Here is a 20551-nt window from a genome sequence, read left to right as displayed (position 1 = left end):
GTATATAAAACATAAGAATTAGAAACAGAAAGAGGCAAGGTGGCCCTGCAAGCCTTCTTACTTATACATCAAGGATTAAGCTTGATCTGATATACATGTCCTCTACTTCCCTTATTGTGAACAAGATTATCAGTCTCAATCTTGAATGTGTTCCACCATTGAATAACATCAATTCTCAGGGGGAAAAAAAAATCTTTATCCTCACCTCAGTCCTGTTTGGCCAATAACTTAACCGGGTTCTAGATCATCCAGACTGAGGAAGCTCATTATCCATCCTGTCAGTTCTTCCCAGAATCTTTAATGTTTCAGTAATTTTTTGTATCTCATTCTTCTACATGTTGATGAATAGAGGTCTACTCTATTCTGTCTCTTCCCATTGGACAAAGACCATATACCATAAGTGAATGTAGTTAATCTTTGATACACTCTTTCTGTAGATGTGGAGGTAATACTGTACACAGTGCACTAGATAAAATCTCAGCAAAGCTTTATAGAACTGCAGTAAGATTCCTATTTCCACAACAGATGGGGTGAATGTGGAAAGAAGTTTGATCTCATTGCTGCACAACTTAGCAACATTACTAAGTTGTGTTGCTTTCCTTGGGACAAACTGAGGACTGTTCGGTGGAGGGTTCTGAAACTTTTTTGCTGGTGGGGCAGTAGGTCATTGCCTTGCTGCTGCTTTTGTGTGGGAGGGGGGAGCTGGAGGTGGCTTTGGGATTCTAAAATTTAACTGTCATTCATTTTTGGGGCACTCCTCTGTTTTCATGGTTGTTTGCAAAGAAAAAGAATTTCAGGATGTATATTGTATACATTTCTCTGACATTAAATGTGCCTATTGAGTTTTAACTGAGCAGTATAACATAGTGAAAAATTCAGACAGGGAAAACCAAAGGAGGCTACAAATGAAGAGGAATGAATTGGCAGAGAGTTGAGAAGGGAGCTGAAAAACAAACAAAAAAAATCATTCAGCAAGGGATGAGGCTCAGGAGCTCACTGCCTGAGAGGGGTGGATGAACATCTGAAGTGGTAGAACATGCATGACTCTCTACCAGGTACTGGGAAATGGGATAAACTTACTGTCCATTTTGGTAGCATTGACACAATGAGCTGAGGGTCCTTATTCAGTACTGTCATTGCTTATGATTTTAAAATTTCTAAACTCTACTGAAAGCACAGTCTTAAACATCAGAATATTGACATAATACTTGTATCAGCTTTATTGTGTTGACCGACCTGCATGGTGTGAATATTAAATCAACATGGAGTCATGGTGTAATCATAGCAAGTTATGAAAAAATATGTCCCAATATAACTATGCTGTTTGAAACAGCTGGCCATAAATTTAACAATTATATTTTTTTATCAATAAATTAGTCATAGAGTTCTATATTATTGGGTGTTTTGACTGCTTTTTAAAGAGTCTCCAGGCTTTATTAAAGACACGTTTCCCAGCTAAATTATTAGGTGAAATAGGTTGTCAAGAGTAATGGGTTGAAAAATATTGCTGCAATCATCCTCTTTAAATCATATGTTTCATCTAGTACAATATTTATTACAAATTTGGTCAGGCAGATTAAAATAGGATTCACCCTTAACTGCAGCATAGAAACAATCCTTTCACAAGAACCACCATAGTTTTCTTCCGAACAATTTCTTCTGCCCTAATTTGTTACTCCCTGTTATACCGGAAATGATTTTCTGGTTGACTTTGAGATTCACTTAGCCACTTGCTTTTAATTTAGCACCCTGGCTGTGAATTTATCTTGCTATAATTGGATCTATCTTCACTATCTAACTTCATTAACTTACATTGTTGTCAGTATGTTTTAACTGGTTAACTTTCTCCACCATTATTATTGTCATCATCACTACTCTTCAAGCCATTCTTCGATGATAATTTTTTTACAATTTGTATTAATTGGAATCAATTTTCAGTTCTACACAGGATAGGGAGGTGCAAATTGCAGCAATGAGATCAAACTTCTTTCCACATTCAGCCCATCTACTGTGGAAATGGGAGCCTTATTGAAGTTCTATGAGGTGTCTAATAGGCATCCATTAGTCTTGCGAGACCATGGATTTGTGCCTTGGAAGGTTTCCTGGGCAAGGTTGTATGGAAGACCGGCAGTTGCCCATGCTGCAAGTCTCCCCTCTCCACGCCACCGATGTTGTCCAAGGGAAGGGCACTAGGGCTGATACAGCTTGGCACCGGTGTCGTCACCCAGCAATGGGTGGTTAAGTGCCTTGCTCAAGGACACAACACGTTGCCTCAGCTGAGGCTCGAACTAGCGACCTTCTGATCACTAGACCGATGCCTTAACCACTTGGCCACGTGCCACACACTGCTCTACATTCACTGCATAATTCTTTCTCTGGTTTGTCCCACCAAACTGAAACACATCACACTTGCCTGAACTAACTTCCATCTGCCATTTTGCAGCTGCTTTTCACAATTAGTTGAGATCACACTGCAATTTTTGATGGTCTACCTCACTGTCCACTGTGTTCCCAATCTTGGTGTCACCTTCAAATTTGCTGATCCAATTTATCACATTATCAACGTAAAAAGAAAAAAAAAAGTACTAATTATCATTTAAATCATTAATATGGATGATAAACAACTATGGACCCAGCCATGATCTCTGCAGTACACGATTAGTCACGGGCCTCTAATCAGAGAGACAACATCTACAACTACTCTTGGGATTCTTCCACTAAGCCAGTGTTGAACCCAATTTACTACATCATCCTGAATGCCAGGTGACTTAGCCTCCTATACAGGACTTTGTTAAAGGCCCTGCAAAAGTCCATTTTTCAAAATCCACTGCTTTTCCTTCATCAAACTTTTTTATAAGCTCCTTGAAAACTCTCTAAGATTGGTTAGATATGATTTAACATGTACAAAGTCATGTTGATAGGCCTATCTATCCAAATACTGCCCCTTAGAATACCTTTCAATAATTTACCCATGACTGGTATCAGGCCCACTTGCCTATAATTTCCAAGCCTCTTTCTTGAACTACTGAATAACATTAGCTATCCTCTAGCCCTCTGTCACAACACCTATGGCTAAAGAGATTTTAGATACCTCTGTCTGTGCTATTATGGTGTCTGCACTAGCCTCTTACAAGGTCCGAGGAGATATCTTGGCAGGCTCTGGGATTTATCTTCTAACAGCATTTTTCTCAGTCAGTAAAAGGCTGTGCTGGGACTCTGAAGATATAGCGAATTTCATCAAATCTCTATGTCTTCGCAGAATGGCTCCTGAGATGTGCGAAGTGGTGTACATTTTCATTGTCTTTCCATGTCCTTGCGTCAGACGTAATGTGTGTGACAGTGAGTGTGATTATCCCAAGAGGAACCTAAATATGCATTCACCAATACAACTACTGATTGTGTTTATCTCTAACAAATATTTATGTTGACTAAATTCCTCTTGGTGTATCAGCTCAAGACAAATGAAATGCGTGGTTCACAAATGAACTTCGTTGATCTGATATTAAAAAAATTGCAATGCTTTTACTTTTAAAAATCTGCTAAGAAATCTTTAATAATTGTTTGAATGTTCAATTATTGGTTTAGTTACAAAATCATTTCATCTTGGTGCATATTCAGTAAAGGCTTTAAAAAAGTGTAGATTCTATTCTGAGTAATCACACCCCAGCTCTCTAAAAATAGTTGATCCTGTTCATCCACAATCAATCAGTTGGCTTGTACAATATGCAGGATGGACTGAATTCTGGTGCCTTGCATGTGTAGACTGTTGATTCCTGATTAATCAACCCAATACCATTGACCACAACATGCCCTTTGTCTGAGGAAGAAGAGCTGCTTGGTGCTAGCTTTTCTACAGACTCTAAAACCAAAAGGATCTTGATCAGAAAATGTTCACAACTCCATACATCTGATCCCGTGACCTAAGTCCACTGTCTGTTATCCAAACCTATCTAGTTCCACTTTTTTCATTCAGTGCAACCCATTTACCATGTCCTGAAAGTGAAGCCAATTTATTTGTCTGATAAAAACAGTTTCCAAGCATATGGGTGGCCTGAGGTGAACAAGCAGCACATGTAGGTTTAAACATCCTTTCCTCTGAGTAATTATCTTCACTGGTAAGTGACGAGCCATTCTCAAGTGAAATGTGCATTCCAATTAAAGTAGTAGAATTAAGTTGTTGAAAATGATGGAATTAGTGAATCAAAAGCAGTAGAAACTATGAATTTTACTAAAGAAAGAGAGAGATTATGTATACCCAGTGGCCACTTTATTAGTTACCTTATGTAGCTAATAAACTGAGAACTGAGTGTATGCTTGTGGACTTCTGTTGCTGTAGCCTATTGACTGTGTATTCAGAAATGCTCTTCTACACACCACTGTTGTAATGAATGGTTATCTGTTACTGTTGCCTTCCTGTTAGCTTCAACCAGTCCGGCCATTCTCTTCTGACCTCTCTCATCAACAAGGCATTTTTGACCATAGAACTGCTGCTCACTGGATTTTTTTTGCTTGTTTTTGTACTGTTCTCTGTAAACTTGAGACTGTTGTGTTTGAAAATCCCAGGCGATTAGCAGTTTCTGAGATACACAAATCACCCTGTCTGGCATCAACAATCATGTCTTCGTCAAAGTCACTAAGATTGCCTTTCTTCCCCATTCTGATGTTTGGTGTCAATAACAAATGAACCCCTTGAATATGTATGCATGCTTTTATACATTCATTGAGTTGCAGCCACATGATTGGCTGATTAGTTATTTGTATACAAGCCAGTGTAACGGTATACCAAATAAGATGGCCATTGAGTGCATATCAAAATAAATGCACTCTGCATTGAAAATACTTGTTTAAGTAATAAAAACACTAAAGACTGGCAAGTGTTCTGATTCGTATATAAGTTGAAAAGAGGGAAAGGTAGAAATTTTTTTTTTAAGGTTGTGTTTACATTCATCCTCACCAGGTGTATGTGTAACACCAGAGCATCTGGGAGCTGCAAATGTTTTCCTCAATTTTGTCACAGGATCTGAACTTTTCTCACAATGCCAGCATTTGTTGTTTTTCCTGAGTGTCTTTGAACCACGGAGGCTGCTTGGATGTGATGTGTCAAACACATCGGTGGATCTGTGGTCACGCAATGATAAGGGTAGCAGACATCCTTCCCTGTAAATGAATTATGTTTTTTAACAATTCAGTACCTTCGCATGGTTACCTGAGACTAACATTTAAAAAAAAAACAGAATCATCAAAGTTAAATTCCCCAACTGCTAAGGTCAATTTAAACTTGCATCTCTGGATCAATAGCTCAGAACTCTAGTTTCTAATCCAGTAATTTAACAAATATGTTTCCATTTCCTTTGGGTAATTCATCAAATGAGAAATAGAAATAAACCAGAAAACTACAGGTCAGCAGTTGTCAATGGGAAGTTATTGGAAGTTACTAGTTTCAGGGCCAAAGTGAGCTTTTGTTTGTAAGGGGAGCCAATACAGATTTGTAGAAAGCAAATTGTCTCGGACGAACTTGACTGAGTTCTTTGATGAAATGACATGGGGGTTGGAATGAGAATAGTGCTGCAGATGTAGTCGGTGATGTTCAATTAGTTACTACATTAGAAACATGTTCAGAAAATTGCTTGGAGATAGGCTGACACAGAAACAGGAAGGAAGGATGGTGGGTGAAGATTTCTCTGACTGGAGGTGTGTCCACTGTATACCTCATTGCCCAGTTTGGATCCATAACTTTATTTGATTCTTATGTCTTTACATGAAACAACAAGTTGTTGAGTATATATTACCTGGAAATCAGTTGTGGTGAAGATATCTGTTAGCAACCTAATCTGCTGCCAAGTCTACATGCCCCCAGACCATATCCTCCAATGTCTTCCAGTCCAAACTTTTTCTGAATGTTACAATTGACCTCACATCCACCACTTCATTTGGAAGCTTGCTCCACACTCGCATCATCCTCTGAGTGAAGGATTCCTCTCAAGTTATATTTCATAAATAAGTACACCTATGAACTCTAGTTTTAGTCTCACACAACCTGAAGGAAAAAAGCCTGCATGCATTCACTATATCTATATTCATCAAAATTTTGTATACCTTTTTAAGATCTCACCTCATCCTGCTGAACTCCAAGGGATAAAGTCCTGAGCTACTCAACCTTTCCTTGTAACTCAGGTCCTCAATTCCAATAATATCCTCCTTGTAGGCAGGGCATTCATTAGTCTCACAGCCTGAGGAAAGAAGCTGTTACCCAGTCTGGCAGTCCTAGTCCTGATGCTTCTGTACCTCCTCCCTGACCATAGTAGGTCAAGAAATGGTGGGACAGGAGGTAAGAATTCTCAACATTGCTGTGGGCCACTCATCTGCAACACTCCCGGTAAATGTCTCAAATAAGGGAGGAAAGATATCCTGATGATCATCTTGGCCATTTTTTGCTGTGCTCTGTAAGCCTTGTGGTCTGATGCCTTTCAGCTTCTGTACCACACAATGATGCAGCCAGACAGAACACTCTCAATGGAGGGAGGAGAAGATGGTGGCGCGACGCAGCTCGTAGCGGCCACTCCGGTGGTGATGTCTATTATTTGTCAAGTAGGGTGCCGTGCACAATCCTGATTTGATGGAGACGGATGTGAAAGCATGGAGGAACATCTGGTGAAACTTCTGAAATGCCTGCTTTGCCGCTGCTGCTACTGTGTGGTCCAGAATCCCCGGAGGGGAAGGCCCCGAGTCCTTGGCTTTGCTTGTTGCTCGGCAGCTGGGGCAGAGTCGAAGCGCTTGGCAGAGGATGGTGCTCGGAGAGGCTGTGTCAGAGGGGCTGGTCGGAGGCTCAATGTTTTCGGACGGACTCAGAGTCCGCTGCGGTCGGGTGCTTCCAATGGTGCTGCATCGGCAAGTTTGCGGCGCTTGGAGGTTCATGGCAGGGAGAGTTTCTCCCTTCTGCTGTCTGCGTGAGATGATGAGGCTATCAGGACTTTGAGACTTTTTTTTACCGTGCCCATGGTCTGCTCTTTATCAAATTACAGTATTGCTTTGCACTGTTGTAACTATGTTATAATTGTATGGTTTTGTCAGTTTTAGTCTTGGTTTGTCCTGTGTTTCTTGTGATATCATTCTGGAGGAACATTGTATCATTTTTTAATGCATGCATTTCTAAATGACAATAAACGAGGACTGAGTGTCCTCATAATCTAATCTAATCTAATCCTGTAGAAAGTTGTGGGAATGGGGGCAGGGAGACCTGCATGCCACAATCTCCTCAAAATGTAGACACTTCTGTGTCTTCTTTACTAATGAGAAGGTGCTGTGGGTCCAGGTTAGATTGTCTGCTGCACAGCAAGCAGATTGGTACACACCAAGGAACTTCATGCTCTTCACTCTCTCCATGACAGAGCCATTGATATTCAATGGAGCATGGTTGACCTGTGTTTTCCTGAAGTCCACAATTATCACTTTTGTCTTCTCCATGTTGATATTCAGGTTGGTGTTTTGGACCATTTGACAAGCTCCTCTACTTCCTTTCTGTATGGTGACTCACCAATGTTACTGATGAGGCTAACCACTGTAGTATCATCAGTGAACTTGATGTGGTTTGAGTTGCATCTGGCAGTGCAGTCGCAAGTTAGCAGCATGAACAGCAACGGGCTGAGACCACAGCCCTGAGGAGCACCAATTCTCAGCGAGATGGAGCTTGAGATGTTGCTGCCAACTCAGGCTGACTGGGGTCTTTCCATCAAGGAGTCCAAGATCCAGTTACAGAGAGGGATGCTAAGTCCTAACAAGGACAGTTTACCCACCATCCTCTGAGCGATGATCGTGTCACATGCCAAACTGAAGTTGATGAACCACATCCTGGTGAAAGAGGCATTGTTTTCTAGGAGGGACAAGACGGAGTGAAGGGCCTAGGATATGGCATCATCAGTGGACCAGCTTGAGCAGTAGGCAAAGTAGAAAGTGTCCAATATGCTTGGACAGTGGGATTTTATACGATCCATTACCAATTGCTCAAAGCACTGCATGGTTATTGAAATCAGTGCCACTGGGCGGTAATCATTTAGGCCAGTTGTCATTGCTCTCTCGGGCACCGGAATGATTGTGGCTGCCTTGAAGCATGCAGGGACAATGAACTGCTTCAGAGAAATATTAAAGATGTCTCTTAAGACCACTGAGAGCCGTACAGTCCCTCAGCACCTGACTAGGTATGTCGTCTGTCTCATAGGTTTGCATGGGTTTGCCCTGTGTCACAACCACAGATTCGGCAGCACAGCAGGTATGGCAATTGCACTCATCAATATGCATGTGTCAGTTTATTATTATTTCATTGTGATGCTATTTAACTTCATTCTTTTCATCATAGTGCTTGTCGAGACATGAGCGAAGCACAGCAACTTTTCGTTGCCTGCTTGCATTTGGCCTTCCCTGAGAAATTGGACTGTTAAGTCAACTGACTCTGAAGATTAGTGATATTCATTTTATATTTAGTTATTCTTTTCCGGTGCAGTGTTGGCTTTGTTTTTTGTATGAGAGTTTGAGTTAACAGCCCTGTTTGGGGGAACGTTTCTTACCCCCACCCCCTCCCCCTCCCCCCTGTTTGGCCTAGCATTTGTTTTCTTTTACTTCTAACTCTGTTTGCATTGAAGTCTGTGAACTATTAACCCGCTTCGATGTCTCTCGCTCCGCACTTGGGCCATATCCAAATGTATGACACCCTAGCTAGGATCTCCTCACCTTGGATGTAGCCAGACAGGGTGCCTGTTCCTTAGGAGGAGAGGAAACTCTCCTCGATGTCACATCATTCAATGCATCAAATCGCGAATAGTAGGCATTCAGCCTTTCAGGAAGAGAGGTAGCATTGTTGTTGACTTGCAGGATGGACGGACAATCTGTCAAGGTTTGTAAACCTTGCTAGATGCGCCATGTGTCCTTGTGTCAGAAAGTTGTTTGTGGATTTTCTGTGCATACTCACTTTGCCTTCCTGATGGCATGGGAGAGTGTGGCTCTTGCTACCTTAGAGTTGTGCTGTCCCACAACATGAAGGCAATGTCTCGATCCATAAGCAGTGCGTGGACCTCTGCAGTTAACCATGGTTTCTGGTTTTCCCTGGCAGTGCGGGGTTTAATCATGTTAACATCCTCAATACACTTTCCTTTGTAGTCAATCACTCTTTCAGTAGAACGACTGCAAGATGTCAGGTCATCACTACCTTCTTGGTAACAAGCAGGAATGGAGAGCAAACACTGACTTTCTCAGAGATGTCCAGATCTCAAGGCAAATATAAAACATAACAAGATGTTGGACAAATACCAGTGTATGAGGAATAGGAATAAAAAGCAGAAATGTGGAAGCAGACACTATTTTGTCTCAAAAACACTTCACAATGCTGACTGCTTAAGCCATCTTCTGAGCTGTAAGATTTTATGATTCTGTGATTTGTAGAAAGGTTATAAAGTAACAAATGTCAGGAAATTAATTAACGTCAGGGAACAGATTGTTCTATTAGGAGCTACTCTCTCGTATAGGTTGGGTATTTGAATGTCTTTGAATGTCTAACTTCGAAGGTTAGGGACTGACATTTTAAATAACCTTTCACAACCAGGTGATCAAGAAATTCATTTGCGAAACAGGTGCATATTTATGCACCACAGAAATTAAGTACAAAATCAATTATTAAACATGATTAGCATTTCTGAGTATACAGTACATCGTGCACTGCCTAACCCCTGCAGATGGCTTGCCCCTCAGCAGCAATCTTTATGCAATAAACAACCAGCTTTGCTACTGCGACTCAAGTGCAAACAGATGATAATGAAGGAGCATTGACCTCGACAAAGAAACCAGATCTGAAAGAAGGAGAGAGGTTGCATGCTAATGATTGCAGAATGTTGAATTCTATTCTCATCTTCTGAGCTTTCGGGCATGGACTGATAAATGGCAAGTAATATTCATGCCAATAAAAGTGACCATCTTGATAAGGTAGAGACTAGTTATCTCTATTCAAAAGACAAGCAGAAAATGCTGGAAGCAGCAGGCCAACATATCAGTTAACATATCAGGACTGATCTCCTTTGGCAGAACTAATGAAATGCTAATGAAGGGGATCTAAAAGTTTAACTCTGTTCTGTCCACAGATGTTGCCTGGCCTACTGTTTCCAGCATTCTATTTTTAATTTCACATTTCCAGTATCCACAGTTTATTTTTTTACTTTAGCTATTGTTGATATTCCATGGCATTACCATTGCCGAAAAAATGTCAGTCTACCATAGACCAGATTTCTAAGGAGCTAAGGCCTGATTATTTAATGGAGAAAAAGCTTCATGCTTTGATTCTCATCCTGAGTGTCCACTTGATATTTTTAACATGTTCGGAAGAAGTAGTTTTCCCTCTGCGACCTGCCCCTTCCATGAGGACCCCTGAATTACCCCACAGATTCAGCCAAGGTTACTACCAAGAACTGGTGCTGCAGATATCTATCCAAATGGTAAGATAGTCAGTGCTCTGTGCATTTTTCATGGAATTAATTATATTCAATGGATGTAGATGCCCTAAAGTACGATGTATCATGTCATATTGTCCCACAATCCTATAGATGGCAGAAGCATATCAGTATAATTCCCATAGTGCCTCAGAAACTCCTGTGGCCCTCCCTTGCAACAGTATTTTAGCATTAGTTTCTGTAGAAGATACAATCCCTGGGCTGCAGACTTCACTCCAACAGTCTGCAACAAACTTAACACTAGGAAAGCATCTCCTGCGGTGTGATATTTATTGTGTAACTGAAAAGCACATCTCGTTCTATGACATGCCAATTTACAGCTGAAATAGTTTTTAAGCTGTGAATTTACAACCAGTGAAATTGGATTGAGAGAGCCCCAAAACTAATCTTGCTAGGGGCAGTTAGTGCCAGCCAAGAAAGACAAGACTTTTATCAATCCTAAATAAATTGAAGCTCGGCCTCAGAGATCAAAGGACTTGGTCAAACTACTGTGATACCCAATCTCTCTGCACCCACATTTTATAATGGAGTCTCTCAATTGCGTTGCAATCAGTTCATTCACTGCTGATTTGTTTCATGAGCTGTTGTGGAATCTCACATCGGCTGGCATTCACAATGCATCTTGATGACTGTGGCTCAAAATCTTGGGGTCAAACTTTGTCAATGTTCCCTATAGTATCGGCAACTGCTATACGAATGATATTCAGTTCTTTTGAACACAGTGAAACAAAAAAAAAATCTGTGAATATAGTCCTTTGTAAATACCATAAAATACATTTAATGTTAGTAATAAATTACTGTTTTGTTGTACTACTGTTTTGCATAAATTATAGGTAGGAAAATTAAATGGAATAGACCACAAGTAGAAATCTTCTCAATTTCCTCCCTGCCGTGTATGTATTATCCGATCTAACTACAAACTGGAGGAATTACAACAAGTTTCAAAGGATACAAATAGCCTATTTTATGTAATAAAGAAGAGAAAATGCTGGAAACACTGAACAGAAGCATTGGTGAAAGAAGAGTAAACATTTCAAATTATGGATTGAAGAAACCCATGTTATATCACTGAGAGAGGCATTTATCTAAGATTGCTGGTGCCAAAAACATGCAACAACATTGGTCGCTCTGCATTCCAAACTTAATTTAATTGACAGGCAGGTCTGAGCTTGAACTCTATGCCTAGGTTAAGAATGTCGAACTTACTGATCAAGCTCCCATAATAAGAGTAAGTTCAGAAGTCTGATGCACGTACGTACGTTCATTCCTACCTCTAGTTTTTGCTCTCCCTCCTCCTTTGGTAATTGTTCTTTCTTTACATACTTCTGATGTCATTCATTACAATACTGTGGAGGTGTAGTTACCATATTGAGTGATTTCTGTGTCGATGTTGACTCACAGAAAAAAAAAATGACTTCAGGACTTCTGTCAAATCAGAACCCATTCATTACCCAGAGGGTGCCCTGCACTAGATTGATATATAAAGGACATTTTGTTAGGCTCACTGTTTGTTTTATTTCCTTCTTTCTTTCTTCTTTTCATTTATTTAGAGATGCAGTGTGGATCAGGCCCTTTCAGACCAACAAGCTGCACCGCCCAGCAACTCCCCTAGTTAACACTAGCCTAAAGGCCAATTTATACTTCTGCGTCAAAACTACGCCATAGGTACGGCGTAGCTGCGTACCCTATGCCGTAGCCTGACGCGCACCTCCCCAAAAATATAACTACGCATCGCAGCGACGCAGATGGCAACAACTGTGATTGGTCCTCTTGGTAGCATCACATTTCCTCCTACGCTGCAATAGCTTCCCATTGGGTGACTGAAGGGCAGGGAAGGAACTCTGGCTGCAATGCTTTCCATAAAGCTTTACGGACCTCCAGAAGTATGGAGGACCCTGTGCTTGACGTCAGTTTGTAGCTAGCTGCTACAGCCTGTTGACTTCCACTTGAAGCTAAAACTCGAATGGTGATTTCCAGTCTCTGAGTATACTGTGCATACACTGGTGTGAAATAAGTGGTTGGAGACGATGAACCAAATCGTCAAATCTACCTGCCGACATCCGAAAATATTTGAAATGTATTTCCTCATCCATGTCTTTCAGTGGCCGGACAAGCACAGAAAAATCACCCTCCTTCAGCTTTAGTCACCATTGTTTGAAGTTTCAGTTTCTTCGTGTTGAAACTCAACATGAAGAAACTCAACACAGTGGCATAGAAACCCCACCGCCAGCTAGTGTTTTGGCGGTGAATTGCAGAGCAACGCAGACACACCAACGCACAAGTATAAATGCTCACAACGGCGTAGGCCAGTTGTGTAGGTTACGGTGTAGGCTACTATGCAGAAGTATAAATCAACCTTAGTCACTGGATAATTTACAATGACTGATTACCCTACTAACTGCACTGTGGGAGGAAGCTGGAGCATCGGAAGGAAACCCACGCAGCTCACGGGGAGAAAGTGCAAACTCCTTACAGATAGTGCCAGATTTGAATTTGGAAGCTGTAATAGCATTGCATTAACTGATACGCTCCCTGGGTGCCCTTGATGTTCCATTCTTTAGTCTGCTGAATTTGCGAAGATGCAAATGGTCTGGGCTAAGATCTGGCTCTATGAGTGAAGCTTATCAGTCACTAGATCACCTGAGAAATACTGATCCTAGTCTTTTTTTTTAGCTCTTTTTGTGAATTTCAAGACATTGATAAAGAAGAAACAAAAATGAAGTATATTTATTGTAAAAGTGTTGAAGTCCTAACTTATAACTTCCCAGTCTACGCTTAAGGAGGAATAAACTTGTATCTGAAAAAAATTCAAAGAACCTTCACTGGGTTGATTCCTGGGATGAAGTGGTTGCTTTCTGAGGAACATTAAGCAGATTAGGCCAATAGACACCCAAGTTTACGAAAATGAGAGGTGACCTTATTGAAGTTTGTAAGAATCTAAATGGAGTTGTTATGGTAAATCTGAGAGGATGTTTTCCTTCATAGAGCTGTCTATAACTAGAAGACATTGTTGCAGTATAAGGAGTTATAGTATTCAGTTAAGATGCAAATAAGGAGGAATTTCTTCATTCAGATGGTCACGAATCTTTAGAGTTGTTTATGGCAGGGAGTTCTTGAACATTGCACATATTCAAGGCTGACATATATTTTTGTTCCAGTGGGGTGCAGGAACGAAAGTGGCACTGAGGCCAAGATTAGATTTGCTTTTTCAAAAGCACAGGGTGTTTAAGAGGTCACAGGTGGACTACTCCTGCTCCTTTATCTATTTTCTTTTGTGTTTTAATATCTTCTTTTCAGGAGATTAGTCTGATTATATATTTTCAAACTTTGAGGTTCCCTCACAAATTGAGCAGTTAAAGGGTAATCATTAGCAAATTAAAATAATATTCAAACTTGGTAGCTATTATCGTAATCTTATTCTACTTACCAGCAGGAGACATTTCCGGGACCTTAGCAACATAAGGCCCATCCAGAAACCTTGGTTCGTTGTCGTTAATATCTTGAACTTTAATGATAAACTCAGATTCGGGCTCCACGGGTCTTCTGGTTTCTGTATCCACAGCCTGCGCGCGAAGAACATAGAAAGACTTTTCTTCTCGATCCAGACTCTTTATTGCATGAATGTCCCCTGTTATCTCATCAATGGTGAAAATCGAGCCAGCTCCTTGGCCTAAGAGAGTGTATGTTACAGAGCCATCTCCGTTGTCCAGGTCAGAGTGTAGCTGGGCCAACACAGAAATCAAAGGTTATTAAAGCGGAACTGGTAAAATCAAATGTAGATTCTATTTGGTAACTCTATATTTCTGAAAAAAAGAACATGTGATCTAACAGTTAAGGAGTTCCAAGATCAAGTAATAAATTAGCAAACAATCTGATGACAGAACTCAATGGAAAGACCAGTATCTGTGGTTGGGAAGAAATTGTTAACTGGCTTTGACGTAGGTTTTCGTCCAGAAACATCAACAATTCTTTTACTTCTACAGATGCTTCTCCAAAGGGGTTTTTCCAAAGAATTACTTGTTGCTCCAGATTCCAGCATCTGCAGTTTCTTCTGTCTCCAAAAGACATAAATTATGCTCATTGAACAAATATCTCCCAGCTTACTATTTAAAAAAAAAATGAACAAATTTTACAAATGAACAAAGTTCACAGGCTTTTAACACCATAAATCAGCGAGTTGTTTTGTTCTGTCTCCTCTCTTACTGTGAAACAGGGACAATTCTTTTTCCCTTATTGGGGGCGGGGGGGGGAGAGAGAGAGTCTGTGGTATGTCGAATACTGGGTGAACGAGTAGATCTTGCAAATCTGTGGCTTTATTGATGATTTGCTGCACACTTGAGTGCTTAGAGGGGGGTGCTGTTGCTTTTTTGCTGGTAGGGGAGTGAAGGAGTGGGGTTGTTGCTTTGCTGCTGCTTATGCATGGGAGGGGGGAGCTGGGAGTGGGGCTTTGGAGTTTTATCACTTAATTGTCATTCATTCTTTGGGGCTCTACTCTGTTTTTGTGTATGTTTGCAAAGAAAAAGAACTTCAGGATGTAGATTGCATACATTTCTCTGACATTAAATGTACCTACTGAAACCTATTGAAATATTGAGCTTAATTTCCATAATCATAGTGTTCTAGGACAATCTAAAAGAAAAGCTGTCTTTAAAAAGAGATGATCCATAATACAGTGGATTCTGGTTAAGTGGGCCATTGGTTAATTGGGGCAGCTGCTTTGAGATATCTCTTAAAGAGCAAAAACTAATCGAGCAAACAGGCAAATTTCACTTTGTTTATTTGGGACACTATGCCGCTTAATTGGAGCAGGAAACTGTTGCCAGTTTCTAACTAGCATCAATCAAAAGGCTGTTCGACACTGCACCGCATCTCAAGCAAACAGTTTTTAAATAGAATCAGTCGCATGTCTCTGTCTTCAAAAAGTTGCAATTTTTGTCACCAATAGCTGGCGAGAAATAAGCCATAATACAATTCAGAACCTTTTTGCTCATTGTGGTTTCAAGCAGTCAAGCGTGGAGATGCTAGATACAGTTTCATTCCACTCCCAGCTGTTTCACTATTTCGACAAGTTAGGAAATGCTAAGAATTCAAAGGTATCGACAATCATCTTAAATGTTAAAATTAAAATGAAAATTTGGTGGATACAATTGTTGACAGCATTGTTTAAAGGCAGTCCATTATCTGCACTAGGTATCTGCACTGATATTGTTCAATTGCAGTCAAAAGAACACAACATAAATTAATTCCTCCATCGATAAGTATGAGGAATGAATACACAGCTTTATAGTACCGTAGTAGTATCGATAGTGTTCTAATTTGTTCTGTATTTCACTTAAATACATAACCTGTTACTCAGTTTGTCCTTTTTATACCCTTTTTAACTATTTCCATGAAATTGGGATAGTAACTTAATTGGACTAAAATATACTGGTCCCAATGTGTCCAAATTGACAGGAATCCACTGTATTAAGATACCATTATGAGTTAAAATCAGGCTTGGTATTACAATGGAGCTAAATCTTAGACAGTAAGCCATACAACCACTTGCATTTTAAAACAAGTGTGACTATCCAACTGTTGGTATAATACTAGTCAATGTCAGAATTAACTGTGATCTTTGTTCAAGCACACAATCAGTAAATAGATTAAAGTGGCATATTAAAAGCCAGCCAGCAAAAAAAATCCAATTCCAAAGCCATGAGTTCCCTGGGAGGTGAGACTTAAGTGTGAAATAGTCTTTTTGGCTGTTCTCAGTTATACCATAAACAGCTCAACTACAGTGCTAAACAATGTGGTGAGCAAATTTATCGATCTTTGTTGAGATAGACTCTCTGGACACAATGTCTGAAGAAAAACTGGCAAGAAAAGATCAAAACCCTGTAATTAAGTCTATTCTATTTTTCACTCATTGATTTAAAATTGGAACAGGCTCCATTATGAATGCTTTTCATCTTTGCTCCTCAATCAGATGACTTTTAGATGTCCATTATATATAGACAAAAATTGGGGTCTCAACAAAACTTGAAGCTTTCAACTACACATTAGGATATTAATGCACAAGCATTCAAGGTGTTTATGTCAAATATTTTCATTGATTAGTATAACCAGGAGTATTTTAATTATTAATATGTTAGTTATATTTCTATAACCTTAGAAAATCTCGAGATAGATTTTAAAATGAAATATTTTAGTCCTTACAAGATGTTACTTCAAACACCTGAATCTTGGTAAGATGTTTATTGGAAGAGTGTTTGGAAAAGTAAAGAAATTGTTCAAGGGCTAGGGAACAATGATATCGTCGCTGTTGCAATGATTGCATTGAGATTCATCAGTTCGTGTTCAAACAACAAATAGTGAGGAAAATTTTAAAGACGAGGTTCTGCAGATGGTAGAAATCCAGAGTAACACAGACAAAATGCTGGAGGATCTCAGCAGGTCAGACAGCATCGATGGAGAGGAATAAAGAAAGAGTCAACGTTCTGGGCCAGCAATTCTAAATATCACTCTGTGACTTTCTCATTTTGTTGGCTTCTTAGTTTTCAACAATTTTCTTCCTCATACATTCTTGCTAAAATCCATTTATGTAGAACTCCACATGTGGTAATTTTTCACTTACAAAAGCTGTTAGAGCATATTCTGGAGTTATGATTTATGGCAAATGCTAGTATCAACAGCAATCAGTCTTCAGACATGTACATAGATTGTAGATGGGTTTAAAATGTAGCCAAAACAATGGTGTCCTTGGAGTTGCAGTCTGGGGTTAAATTAATTGCAATCAAAGAAAACACTTCATTTGACCTCAGATGGCTGCATACGCATGAATGCAGGCCAGAGTCAATGAAGATTAACATTCATTTTGGGTTTTTAGTGTGAAGATGGAGGTGTTTGGAAAATTATATATAATTCAAAGAAAGCATTGTGGATACATTGTAACTATAGAATTGTCCTGCAGTTACCTTAGAATATAAAAATGTCATGTAATATTGGGTCAGGGAGGTCTCTTCTTCCAAGAGTGTCTCCAGTATGATTCCTGCTTGTCTGGCTGAATAAAGACTTTTATATTCACCAGCTTCAGTGTCTCTCCGGTGACTTTTTTCACAGTCACAACATAAGCCAATACAAAACTTAACTCCCTTGATTTACTTTGGTATAAAATTTAAAACAGCTCAAGACAGTCACTTCTTTATGAAACATAGAAATGTAAAAACATAAAAATCTACAGCACATTACAGGCCTTTCTGGCCACAGTGTTGTGCCAACCATGTAACCTACTCTAGAAACTTCCTAGAATTACCTTATGGCATCGCCCTCTTTTTTTTAATATAAGCTCCATGTACCTATATAACAGTCTCTTGAAAGACTTTTTTTTAAGAAGACTCCTAAAAAGACTTCTTTTTGTAGTGCTGGATTGTGTGCAGTGTCTTCATAGACTTTTATGTACTGTGAATTGGATTGAATATATCCCAATCACTCCCATTTAACCATGAGACAGAAAGAAGCCTTTCATTTACTGCTCCTCCCCCTCCCCCGAAAATTCCAGAATGAAATTGAACTCATTGAGAACCTTCACCCCATACATAACAACCAGGATTTCTCAGTGGCCAACAATTTCATTCCATGGCCCGTACCAATTTCAACATGTCAGTCCATGGCATCCTCTTCTGATACAATGAGGCTGTCCTCATGTTGGAAGAGCAACACTTCATATTCCATCGAGGTAGCCTCTAACCCAATGGCATAAGACCATAAGACATAGGAGCAGAATCGGTTCATTCAACCCATTGAGATTGCTCCGCCATTCCATCATGGCTGATCCTGGAACCCACACAACCCCATACACCTACATTCTCACCATATCCTTTGATGCCCTCACTGATCAGGAAAGTATCAGCTTCCACTACAGCCTGTGACAGAGCTTTCCACAGATTTAATACTCTCTAGCTTAAAAAAAATTCCTCCTCACTTCTGTTCTAAATTTTGAGGCTCTGCGCTCTAGATCTGGATACTCACCCATAGGAAACATTCTCTCCACATCCACCCTAGCTAAAACTTTAAACATTCGGTAGATTTCAATGAGATCCTCCCACATTCTTCTACATTCCAGTGAGTACAGGCCCAAAGCTGCCAAATGCTCCTCATATCTTAACCCCTTCATTCTCGGAATCATCCTTGTGAATCTCCTCTGCACTCTCTCTCCAATGACAACACATCCTTTCTGAGATATAGTGCCCAAAACTGTTGACAATACTCCAAATGAGGCCTGCTTATAAAGCTTTAGCATTATCTCCTTGCTTTTATATTCTATTCCCCTTGAAATAAATGCCAAAATTGCATTTGTCTTCTTCACCACGGACTCAGCCTGCTGTGCAGTTAATCGTTCAGTAATATTAGAGTAATATTGTAAATATATTTTTGATTAAGCATTTTGTTGTTAACATTATGCACTGTAGGTTATTTGTAAAAGTAAGTAAATTGCATATGTCATCACGGCACTGCCTCACTTAAAGTGAAAACAAAGTACACTTGTTTATCTCCTTGCACTTTGTTTTGTTTTCAATTAGTTTTAATGTTTTGAAGTTACAAAACGTAACAGTGGTGAGAGATATTTTTAAATGAATCTGAGGCAACTACCTTGCAGTGAAATATTCAAGTCTAAAACAGCACAGCATAAAATGGTCAAGATAAAACAAAAGCAGAGCAGGATTTTTCTCCCCCTTTGGAGCAGCACATTTTCTTCACAAAAGGAAAGACAATCAAGTTTTTGTAAAAAGGCAGAAAATGGAAGAATTCATATTTTCATAAACAGTGAGTGCCAGGTGATAACAACCATATATTTAAAGAAAAGCGGAATTGGCTGGCAGCTCTGATAGATGGGTGTGTTCAATTGCTCAATGGATATCTGATTCATCTATATTGACCAGTATTTTGAAGCAAATGAAATAGCCAATGAGAAGTGAGTGCCAATTTTGCTGAGTGCATTGATTTACAAGCATACAGTTTGCTTAGAAGTTTAACTGCTCCAACCAAACCGGCCAAAATGAGCTTTGCTGATATTGTGAAAGTAATGAATGAACATTTAGAACCAAAACCACTGCCGAATGAAGAAGACCTTGGGTTTTATAAGCGGAATCAAAAGGATGAGGTGTGCATTTCAGCGTACGTGGCTGAATTGGAGAGATTGTCCAAGCATTGTCAGTTCAATGCTGGGCTTAATGATACACTGAGAGATTGTTTAGTTTGTGGAATCTCGTAAGATTTCACTTAATGATGCACTAAGAGATTGTTTAATTTATGAAGTCTTGTAAGAAAGCATTCAAAAACATCTCTTAACTGAAGCACAACTTACATTTAAAAGAGCAGTTGAAATTACTGTATCAATGAAAACAGCAGATAGAGTTGCAGTCAGAAAAGAAAGTGAGCATAAACAAAATTGCAACATCAAAACAGAAACTAGCCTGGCTGAACAAATATTCTTATCATTTGGCAGGGATTCATATACACTAGACAAATGCTGATTTAATGGTGAAACTTGCAAAAAATGAAACAAAGTAGGACACATTCAAAGAGTGTATTGGGTAGATGAAAATAAATGGACTGCATGCACAGGGAAGAGATAAAGATAACCTAGCTGCAGTTTCAAAAAGGGTACTAATCTGCATGTTGCTGATGAAGAATCCGACAATGATGAGAGTGACAGAGTACACACATTTATTCACTAGTTCCTTGTTTTGTTTTCAATTAGTTTTAATGTTTTGAAGTTGCAAAATGTAACAAACAAAGCCCTGGCTAAAATGAGAACGGGGATTAGTTCTACATATTGCTGGGTAGACTGAGAAGGGAAGGAATGAGGGAAATATGTAGTATTGACTTTGGAGAGTATTGCAGCAGTGGAGAGGGAAATAATGTTCTGAAATAATCAAGGAAAGAATCTTATCATTTTTTAAACCCAAGAAACGATGGAGGTTTGATTCCACTACTGGAATTGTTCTGTGGCTCTCATTTGTGGAATAATACAAAGGAGCAAATTAGCAGGGAGATTGCAACAAAGAATAACAGTATAG

The 20551-nt window shown here is 39.6% G+C and overlaps 1 protein-coding gene across 3 annotated transcripts in view; it reads right to left on the bottom strand.

The window, feature by feature from the left end:
• The window catches only part of LOC134357903 (cadherin-12-like), a 669532-nt gene that overhangs the window by 270802 nt on the left and 378179 nt on the right, over nt 1-20551 (bottom strand). For 2 of the 3 annotated variants that reach the window (XM_063069667.1, XM_063069666.1), the window contains exon 3: nt 13918-14212. The exons of the other annotated variant lie outside the window; for it this stretch is intronic. In XM_063069667.1, coding sequence (XP_062925737.1) covers nt 13918-14212 — 295 coding nt within the window. The remainder of the gene's footprint in view (nt 1-13917; nt 14213-20551) is intronic. 3 annotated transcript variants of the gene reach the window in all.

Source organism: Mobula hypostoma, chromosome 17 (genome assembly GCF_963921235.1).
Source record: "Mobula hypostoma chromosome 17, sMobHyp1.1, whole genome shotgun sequence".
Classification (NCBI taxonomy): Eukaryota; Metazoa; Chordata; class Chondrichthyes; order Myliobatiformes; family Myliobatidae; genus Mobula; species Mobula hypostoma.
This window is presented reverse-complemented; position numbering and strand designations above follow the sequence as displayed.